Source organism: Teleopsis dalmanni, chromosome 1 (genome assembly GCF_002237135.1).
Source record: "Teleopsis dalmanni isolate 2A chromosome 1, ASM223713v2, whole genome shotgun sequence".
NCBI lineage: Eukaryota > Metazoa > Arthropoda > Insecta > Diptera > Diopsidae > Teleopsis > Teleopsis dalmanni.
In genome coordinates this window covers 197546624-197558243 of record NC_051846.1, presented here as the reverse complement: position 1 = coordinate 197558243, position 11620 = coordinate 197546624, and the positions used below count along the sequence as shown (strand labels likewise).

Here is an 11620-nt window from a genome sequence, read left to right as displayed (position 1 = left end):
CAACTTAATTTAAGTGAGTTATTAAAAAGCGTTTATTTAATGCTTCTTGTTAACGTTATAAAAATAATACGTGAAGGTTTGTATAATTCCGGATAAATTAGGGCCTAATAATCATTATTTATTTAATTAGATCCAACGTAAAAAAAATCAGATGTGGAACTAAGAGAAGATAGCAAACATGGCAATGATATGAATGAGGCTGGCATAAATGTTCATTGAAAGAGACTTTTAACGTAACTGACTATTGTATTTAATATAGATTTAAACTCACCGTTAATAAATAATTAATTAATAAATTAATATTGAACATTTAAAAACATAGAAAGGTATAAATAACTATTTTCAGCGTATCGAATCATTATTTCTAATATTAATAGATATCTTTGAAGATATACAAAAATTGTCAGTAAGATATGTTCACTTGGAGCCAAAGATGCTGTTAATATAAAACTCAAAAGACAAAGTAAAAATTAATTAAAGATTTTATAATACCTAATTTTATTAAAACTCGCTACTTGGTCATAGAACAAAAATACCGATATTGAGTATTAAGTATAACTTAATACTAATTATGTATCACGTATCACTATTCGTCGAAATGGAGCAAAAGAAAGCTCCTGTGAGATCTAAGATCGACTTTTGAACCTTTTCTGGATAAGAAAGATACTAATCAGGTGTGTCAACTTAAACTTAATTAGCTCACCACTACGGTATTGATGGTCTCAATTCATGTTAGATTGATTCATTTTTACTTGGATGAGTACACGTGCCTTTTGGTGTTCTTTGTACGTTGACAACTACGTTTCTAGTTTGCTAATAGTCTTGGTATCACAACAGATACTATTTGACTTCAAGTGGGCTTTGGGCACAAAGCCGCTGCTCCAACCTTACCTAACCTATGTCGATAAGATAAACGAAAATACTCTTTTGTGGTGTCAACTACTACTGGTTATCAAATTCATTGCACTTTTATGAACAAAGCATCCATCAATAATCAATAATAAATTATATATGTCGTATACTATCGCAAAAGAGAATTTACTCATATTGTCGTGACATTATATATTTTTTAGGGATTAATTTTACAAACACAACTTAAGTATAATAAGAAATTAAGTTATACCTGAGTTAACAGTATTAAGAGCCAACAGTGTCAATAGTGATATAAGTTATAATTAAATTAGTATTGGGACTTAAGGCTGCTATTTGGCCCCAAATATTAATAATAGCAACAAATTAGTAAAATAATTCAATAATTACTAGTTTCATATATTTTGTAAATATATATACATTTAATAATATATTTTGTTTCAATTTTTATAATTTTAAGTCGCAATACATATTTAAATAAAGTTTATTGTAATAATGAACTTAAAACAATTTGTAAATAATAATTAAAAATAAATAAATTATTAATAATTAATTAAATAATTTTAATTAATTAATAATTTTAATTAATTTTAATAAATAATTCTGTAATATTTATAGTTACTAACATAAAAATAAACTAAATGTAACAATAAGTTTTTAAGAGAATTGCTTATGAAAGAAACGGGTAGCGTTGCAGTTAAGCTAAATAAAATATCATAATATAAAAATATATATGTAACATTATTTTATTGTATTTAATTAAATGTCCACATAAAGTAATTTAAATTTCAAGTAGAAAACATTGCTTAATAATACATAAACAATTAATTTAATCAATTTAAAAATTAATTAAGTTTGCACTCATTATTGACTTATCAAAAAATCTACCTACTTTGCAGACGAAAACTTAAAACCGGAGACAGAGTTTAGTTCTTGTGTATAATTAAGCAATAATTAGTATTGATAATCGAGTCTAGTGAAATCAATTATTAAGAAGTTGTATATATTGACCTATATAGAGTGCGCTTAAAGAACAGAAAAGTAAAGTAAGTAATTTCAATGATTCTTACATGACTTAAAGAGGTGTGACGCTTTTATAAAAACTAGTCTATTAATTAATTATAATAATTAATTAGCATAAATCATTTATAGAAGTTAAAAATGTATTGATGCAAAATAAAACAAATAAAAAAGTCAAACTTACACAAATAGATTATATTTAAAGATTGTTGTTGTTAACAAATTGTTGCATTTTAATTAAATATATTATTAACTATAATAAATTCAATGATTTTGTATTGGTGTCGATTTTTTTATAACGACCTTATATGTCAGCTAATTGTTTTAACCTTCTGCTGAATAATAATTTTGCAATATCAAAGATTAATATAATATTTTTTTATTGATATTTGCAAATTTCTTAATTCAATATAAAAATAATTGAAAGCTAAAAAAACTAATTAATAAGAGAAAAACTATCGCTTTTAGGTTTAAACATTATTATTATACAATCCTGTATTTGCTCAAATATTTATAATATATATGATTTATTAATAATAATATATTTTTACTTAATATCAAACAAAATATTTAAAAAAATATGTATACTTTAATGTATATAATACAAATTATATAATAAAAATATTTAATTTAATTTAAAATTTAATAAATTAAAACTGAATTTTTATGTTTTGATAAAAAATAATTTAAATATTAATTGAACTAAATACCATTTGTTTTATACTTTGTTGGAAATTTGAACAATTTAATTATTTATAAATATTTTTTTAAACACTGTCATAAAAATATTTTATGATTATTATTTAATTGTCAGTAATTGTTTTGGATTTTTTTTCGAATTCCGTTCAATATGTGCTCTTAAATAAAATAACAGACCATATGTAAATATGTTTTCAGATCAATAATTAAGCAATTTTGAAACATCACTAATATGCATAAATTTGTTATTTATTGCGGATAATATAAAAACTAGAAAAAACTATCTATATATTAAAGCCTTAATTAACTTGCATTTAATTCTGTTAAATATAGTATGGCGCTTAGGTTGAACATTAATTACGTGACTGTAGATACCTGTAATTTGAATGATTTATTTTTCATTTAACTGAACATGCTAAGTTGTTACGATATATAACACATAAGATAGAGATTAGACATATAATTTAATAAATTAATATTATATATATTAATATATTATATTAAAATTTTTTCATTCTATATTTATTAATATATAATATCAAATATTTTTTTTTTAATTTTATCTTCAGTAGTATATAATACTCAATTTTTTATAATTCTTAAAACTTCAATATAATAAGTGCTACATAATCGTAGTAGAACTTAAATATTGTATAATATATAATATAAAATAAAATATATAAATATTACATATTTGCAACAATTTTATATAACTAGAAAAAAAGTATAAATAAAAATTAAAATTAAATAAAACACTAAAATAGAAAGAACTAACGTTGACGATATATTATCTGAAGAATAAATATGTGGCTAAATTATATGAATATAATATAATAATATAATATAATAATATAATACAAATATAATAAAATAATACTAAAACTTCATTTATAAATATGATAGTATTTATTTGCAATTAAATAAACTTCATTGATGCATTTTAACAAAGAAATCATGAATAAATTACATTTTCATAAATGTAATTATATATATATTTTGATATATTATGATATTCTGTTCATTCATTATAAATTTAAACTGTCCACCCCGAAAAATGATAGATCAATGGCAAATGTGTTCAAAAAAAAAAAAACGAATATTATCAACTTTTTTTTTCTATTTAAAGTCAGAATTTTGATAAAATAAAATTGGGCTGTCCTCTATTAAAAATGTTTACAATTTAAAGTATTTTGATAACCAAATTTTAAGTTTTGTATTTAAAGTATTTTAAAACAATCAGTTGAGGCAATCAATTTTCACATATCAGTAAAGCAAACAGAAATTTGTATTAATTAAATCTTCAATATATTAAACACTTGATGTATAAATTATCAGTCTATCTATATTTATAGTTCTGTCTTATGAAAATTCCCATAAAAAGTGCTTTCAAAGAGCATAAATATTCTGTTAATTATAATGTGAGCTATTATATACATCTAATTATTATGTTATCTGCATTAAGAATTTATATTTATAAACGAAAGTAGTAGTGAACAATTACTTAAATAATAAAATTATAAACAGTTTAAAAAATCCTTACTGTACATTAATATTGACTTCATTTTTGGTAAAATATATAAAGTATAACATTTTTGTAAATAAATAAAATAAATAAAACTTTGGATCAGTTGGTTAAGGAGCGCTGACTCTGAGTTTTAAATTTGGCAGGGTATGAGTTCGATTCCTGGTACTTGCAGTCTCAAAAATTTATTTACGAATAATTAAATACAGGAATTATTTCCAACACCACTGATGATGGGTATTTGGCAATACTCGACGAAACAGCTGTACAGTCAGCCAAAAATTCAATTAATTAAAATAATATAAGAAAGAATTTTTGTTGTTGTAGTTTACTACTTTTCGAATAAACCTTTTTTAAAAACTAATATATATATATATATTGTTATAAATAAGAAATCATAAAATAAATTTGAACTGGTATTTATTGCCAGAAATGCTTGTATCGAAAGTTTGTTAGTATAGATTTTATTATAAAATATTTTTTAATAAATTGTTTGAAACTATGTATGAGGCAATGATTACAAAATTTCAGTTTCAAAATGATTTAAAGCCACAGACGCAATTAGTACTTCATAAACTGATTCAAATTAGACAGAAATGTTGTAAACAAGTGATCGGTTCTAAAAGCGCTAATAAAATATAATTATACGCAGCAAAATGCAAGTGAATTGCATTAAGCTTCTAAAGTTTTTGAAGGTGTCTTTCCAGTTTTACTAATCTATGTAGCAATATTTGTCGACAGTAGGTGTATACTAAATACAAAAATGCTTAAAATAAATTATAAACAGAATCGGATTGCAACATTAAGTAATAACTTGAAATATGACATTCTTACATGTTTCACATTAGAATTATGAATACAATGAAGAATATATAATAGTTATCAAAATTAAAAAAAAATTTTATATCATAGTTCAGTAAATTGCAATGACAATATTTGACAATGCTGCGTATGGAATGTCGCTATATAGTTTGTGCAGTATATGACCTATCCAGCTGTATTTATGTTAAGTTATGTACTCTCATCAGCAACTAAATTGTAGGAATATTATGGAAAATATATCACTATTTCGATTAAATTATACAAATGCATAATTTTTTGCATAATATCTAATATAGATTTACATCAATAATAATTTTGTGTTCGTGTTAGCACTTATTAATTTGCTATTATTAGTTTCCTCAATTTAATACATTTTTTAAATGGAGTATATTTAAACGATATCGAGATATGATATTAACAAGAGCCATAAAAATAAGGAAACCATTTTTATGAGAGTTTATAAAAACATTCCCGATTGAGTTGCTAGTTAATCTATCCGATATGACATATTAATTAACTAATATGTAACATGAAATACAAATTATTTCTAATGAATATTTGTGAAAATTTTTATATCATGTGATATGTAAATTAGTTGTTATACAGAGTTTATATTTGAAGCAAATATTTAGTGAAGGTAATTATAAGATGCAATGTTATAGCCATACTAAATGTTCGCAAAGGTGAAATAAACCAGTATTTCGGCATAGAAGTATTTAAACAATTTTTTCGAAACTATAATTATAAAATATTTCTTAAAAGGTGAGTATATATTATACATAAAAGTTAGTCACTGTAGTAAAAAAATGTATAAAAAATATTTTAGCTGCATATTCCAAATACAATGTGATTTGCAACTTCCAGTAGCGCACAAAGTATTTCACGCAATAACGAATTCAAAGTAACCGTGTTGTCAACAAGAAGTTGAGTAATTCATTTGTCTGCCTTTCGTATGTGTTGTGTTGATCATACGCCCTGACATACCTACAAATGCTTACAAAGCAATCGCACAAGCATAAGAAGTAATTGTATGTGCATTGCTGGCGCCGCAAAAAAAATTAAGAGTGACTCTGTGTAGGTGCAGCCATGCTACAGTAATAATAGCGTAATAATGTAATTGTGTTATTCTCTCTAAATAACAATTACAATAACAAAATATAATTGCATTTTTTTCTATTGAAATTTGTTATTAGCATTTTGTTATTGTAATTTTGCTAGTTACCACGTGTTTTTAAGTAAATACCAGTTACTTGAAATGATCGATTTGTTGACAAGCAATACTGGCGAATGTCTCACTGCTTTCGAATATTATTCACTTTTTGTTTTATTGATGTAATATTGTTTAATAATGTTTGAGTAAAAATTTTTTTATTTCATTTTAATTATTTAATGTCATTTTTATTTTTGTCATAAATATAAATTATCACTTAATTGCTGTGGGCAGCTTGTTGACCCATTAAAAAATTTACTACTAAAAAGTAATTCAGTAAATATAATAAAAAAAACCATTGATTGCATAAAGATAGGTTCAATAAATTGTATAATATAAAAAACAAATTAACAGCTCTCAAGTTCATGTAAAGGTAAATTATTTAAATTGATTTTGTATGAGTTTTAGTGAAACTATTGAAGAAATTATAATTTAATGTTGTCATTAAAACGACAACATTAAAACTGCCCTATGTACCACCTAGGAATAAAGGGATTAAATATATATAAATGATTGAAATGATTGTAACGCAATTTGTGTTATTACACATTTATAAATAAAGTCATAGAAAGGTAATAATGATACTTTGATAAAATACCAAAATGATGATTTATACAACCCAAGTCTCTATAAATTATTTCAATTTGATATTTAACATTATTTTAAAAATATCTATATTACTTTAAAGGATTTTGAGCATTTCAATAAAGAATTTCAAATTCGTTCAATTACTTCCTACAACTCCTATTTTCAATAAGCATTCACCATTTCTACGTTATTTGAGGCTTTTCTTGGCGTACTCCACTTTGTTGATTTCAAGTCAACGCTGTATGGGGGAGCTTAACATAGGGTTGAAGTAACGAATGACAAAATCACCATACTCTCCTTAATGTATTTTTGTGCAGATATTGCATTGATTGGTAATTCGTCATAGTTCTTCAATAGATATGTTCTAGGTCACTATACTAGGTGAGTATATAGCAGTAATTACATTAATCTACTTTTTTTGGAGAGTCTTTTCTATCCTAGATATCAACCTAGATACCTCTGATTTGCTCCCCTGAGGGTTACATTGTTGTTGTCTGATATGCATACATGTTTTAAATCAAGATCAAAAAATAAAATGTAATAAGTCTGATCTTACGATCTTGCTTTATTAAACTTATAATCAAATTTAATTTAACATTGACTCTGAGTTCATTCATTAATGTTTTTATTATAAATATAAGTACATTTAAAAGATCACAATAAGTTGTGAACTACATTTTTTCACAACGAAAATAGCAGTTTCGTAAAATATTTTTAGTATTTTACATATTTTTTTCTTTGCATAATTGAGAAGTCAGTGATTGGTAATATGTTTAAAAATAAATATTATTAGAAAATTATCAAAAATTTATTAAGTTGAGGATTGAGAGCAACTAAATTCAATTAAAATTTATTTTAGATACTTTTATTAAATCTTAATGATTAAATTATTCTTAATTTAAACAAACTGAAAGTTGGAGAGTATACATAAACATAGAACTCGATTGGTCTCAATTTAAATAAATTGAGTTATGAGGAAAATATATATATCTCTTTAGAATTATGATATATATGAATGTCTACTTAGACCACTATTGGTCTTAGCATAATTAAGTTAAATTATGATGAACTTAACTTAAACAAATTGAAAATTGGAGTGTATGTATGAATATCTACTTAGAGCGCTATTGGTCTCAACTTAAATAAATTGAGTTATGAGGAATATATATAAGTATCTATTTAGAATTTGATTGAGCTTAACATAAGCAAACTGAATTATGAGGTATATATATCAGTGTCTACTTAGACCATGATTGAACTTAACTTAAATAAATTAAATTATGATGAACTTAACTTAAACGATCTAAAAGTTGGAGAGAATTTATGAGTATCTATTTAAGGCGCGATTGGTCTCAAATTAAATAAATTGAGTTAAGAGCAATATATATAAGTGTCTATTTAGAAATTGATTGGGCTTAACATAAGGAAACTGAATTATAAGGAAGGAATGTATATAAGTGTCTACATAGACCCTGATTGGTTTTAACTTAAATAAACAGAATTATAATGAATACATGTATATGAGTATCTACTTAGAGTTCCCAAAACAAAAGTAAAATATTTTGTATTCCCAATTAGTTGAGAAGCAAACTCACTTATAAGTAAGCGCGAGTATATTCGAAGTTGGAACATACATATATACCAAATATATATTTAAGATATTAATAATATAATAGCTTAATAGTGAAACACTTTTTGAAGTTAAAAATGTTGTACTTTAGAGTTTAACATTTCACATCAATAAAAATGATCTACAGTGTTTAAGTGTTCAGAAATAACAATTAACAACAAAAAGTTAAACGGAAAAAATTCATTTTTTTAAATTTGTTTATTGAACTTTTGAAAGTGTTTACTTTAAACAATTCCTGTATTGTTTTAAATATTCTAATAAACATAAATCTCTGTTAAATCGTTTAAAGGTTAATTACGACTTAGCGACGAGTAGTTATTAACAGCAGTACTCGCTGGATGTCGCCACTAAGCTGAAATGCTTGTACTAGAGGCTAGAGGTAGTAAGCGTAACATTTTCAGCACATAAAAACTATTTCAAAACAAATACGAATGCTTGCAAAAATTTAAAATGGCTTTTTATATTAATAGATTTGAAGTTTAACAGTCTAAGCACACGCCGTTGCACTTTCATGTTTTTTTTTTTGTAGGTTTTACATACATAGTTGCTAAGTGCAACTAATTGGTTACCCGCGCAAAATTGCATTCGCCGACAGACTTTGGTGTTGAGCTTGGAATTTGTGGGCAGTATTTGGCAATGGCGACTGTTAGACTCATGAAAAATTTAAAAATATTTGTCAACAAATTTAATAATTTTTCATTTTTGTCTGATGAATATTGGAAATTTTTGGGGAATCCATGGTTATATGCTTATATACTGGACGCAGAGGCAAAATGTAAGTTGATTGCATATTATCTGCCAAATTATCATGTTTATTATTGGCCATTGTTATAAAATCACTTTCGATTTCTTTTGCAACTCTGAAGCGGACGAAATCTGTTATTTCCTTAAAATGTTGCTCATGGCGTGTATTGACTGGTTTTCTGCTGGTAATACCGGATTTACTTTTTATACATAAACACAGGCATGTTATACCATGTAATGCTATAACATTTACTTGTTTTGTTATTTTTCTTCTCAAATGCAAATAATTGAAACTATTAACAGATAAAAGTGTATGTTTTTGAAAGGAAATAAAAAATTGTTTGAGTTTTGAAGGATACTTTTATTTTGTTGATTTCATTTTGTTGTTGATTAAGTAGGGCAATATGTTGAAAGTGTTGTATATATTTTGTACTACTTTTTTTGTAAAATCTTATCAAACAAGTCTAGTCACGTTTACTTCGAGTTCAGAAATATATCTTAAGCACACGTTTTTCATTTATGTAAAGTATAAATAGTAGTTTAGTTAGAACCAAAAACAATTAATCTAAATTTTTTTGAATTTTTTTTTGGTCATTAAGTAACACAGAAAATACAAACTATTGGATAAAACTAATTTTCAAATAAAATTTAAATAATTTTTATCATTTTGTATCTAAATTAAACAGTTAATTAGAAATTTGTTGGTAAAAAATACTAATGATTTATTATCAACTATAGCAAACGACTGAACAAATCAAAATTTGTTTTAGGTAATATTTATTCAGGTTTTTTTTATTTTAACATTCACCCGACGTTTTGTAAATTTTTGCCAACATGTTCAGCCACCAAAGTTGACTTATTCTAGTCAAATGTTGTAGGTATTAACACAACAATGGATCAGTTCGTAGAATAAGTAAAAGAAAAACAAATGGCCAAAATTGATATTATTCATCAACGAAGTCTTCTTTAAGAGTAACACAATTACTCCAGCGCTTTTCTAACACTTCAATATCATGTTGAATCTTGTGTAAAGATTTTTCTTTGTCTTTTAAACATGATTCAGATTCTCGAAACTTCAGTTTCGGCGTATCCAAAAATTTTTCCTTGGCGTACTTTTTTGAGGTCTGCGAACAGTTAGAAATTTCTGCACACCAGATCTGGCGAATATGGTGGGTGAGGCAGTAGTTGGAAGTGTAAGTTATGCAATTTGCACATAGCAACCAAAAGTGGACTTTGTTGTTCCTTATATGAGACTATTTTTTTCGTTATTTCTTCCTCCAAATGCATCAGTTGGAGTCTGTAGCGATCGCTGTTGATGGTCTGGTCTTTTTTGAAGGTAGTCGGTGTAGAAAATTCGATGGAAAGGTCGACCCAAAAACGAATATCATTACCTTGCCAGTTGTTTGTAGCGTTTTGGGGCGCTTTGAGCGCGGTTCGTCGACTGCTGTCCTTTTAATTGACAGCCTATTGGACTCTGAAGTGAAGTGGTGCATGCAAGTTTCATCCATTGTTATATACTGGGCCATGATATGGTCGACGACAAGTTTTGTCCATTGTTAAATACTGACGTAAAAGCTCTTTTTATTTCGTTTCAGTAGGTATTATGTATTATATATTTTTGCATTCGTTTTTAAATTGGTTATTTTAAGTGACATAGAATAAAGAGTGAAAAAATATAGCAATTTTATGATTGAATTTTTTACTCCAATAATACTTTATCACAATATATTGAGAATTATTCTTTTATATACTAAAAAAATTTCTAATTCACTTGTTAATTCATGCACTTCAACTGCATTGTTAGAATTCTTTGAGTTAGTTCCGGTATTTCAACAAAATTCAAGATAAATATTTAATCTCAAGCGATATTATTAACTCGATTCGATTTGATTTATGTAAGCACTTTCATAAACTGTTGCTAAAGTGCAAGTTTATTCAGTGAGCTCAGCACTGTTTTTCTCGAGTAAATATAAACACTTTTGTTATTAAATAAAATTTTAAAATAAAAATTCAAAATATATACAATTTGGTAAATATTGACTTACCTTTCCATTTGCAAGTGGAATCTGTAGCACATCTAATTCCTTGTTATTGGCTGGCAGAGGAACGGCGGATATGAGTACGGCTGCGCTGCATAAGCATGCCAATGCAAATATGTGTTGCTTCATTGTGTTTGTAAAAGTGTGTGCGTTTGTGTTAGTTGTGGCTTAAAGTGAGTATTTAAATAGTCCAAAATTTCTAGAAAAATGGACGGATACGTATATGCTAACGCTTCGACTTAAGTTTTATGACTAAAAGTATAAACGTTTAACGGTTTCTGAAATGAAACGAAATATAGAAATTTAAAAGTTATTTCTGTTCAAAGTTTATGTATATATATATATATATTCTCTATATTAGAAAAAAATGAATTTATTAAAAACAAAACAAAAATTAAAAACATGTTTCTAAGTTAAGCCTTCAGTAGACGCAATGAAAGCCTCAATTAAAAACCGGCCAATTTTCGAGTGTGTTA

At 25.5% G+C, this 11620-nt stretch overlaps 1 protein-coding gene across 1 annotated transcript in view; it reads right to left on the bottom strand.

Annotated features, from left to right (window-relative positions):
• Positions 1-11416, bottom strand: part of LOC119667029 (cell wall protein DAN4-like) — a 299435-nt gene extending 288019 nt beyond the window's left edge. The window contains exon 1 of the mRNA XM_038076308.1: positions 11151-11416. Within this exon, the coding sequence (XP_037932236.1) occupies positions 11151-11273 (123 nt within the window). The 5' untranslated portion in view covers positions 11274-11416. The remainder of the gene's footprint in view (positions 1-11150) is intronic.
• Positions 11417-11620: the final 204 nt, after the last annotated feature.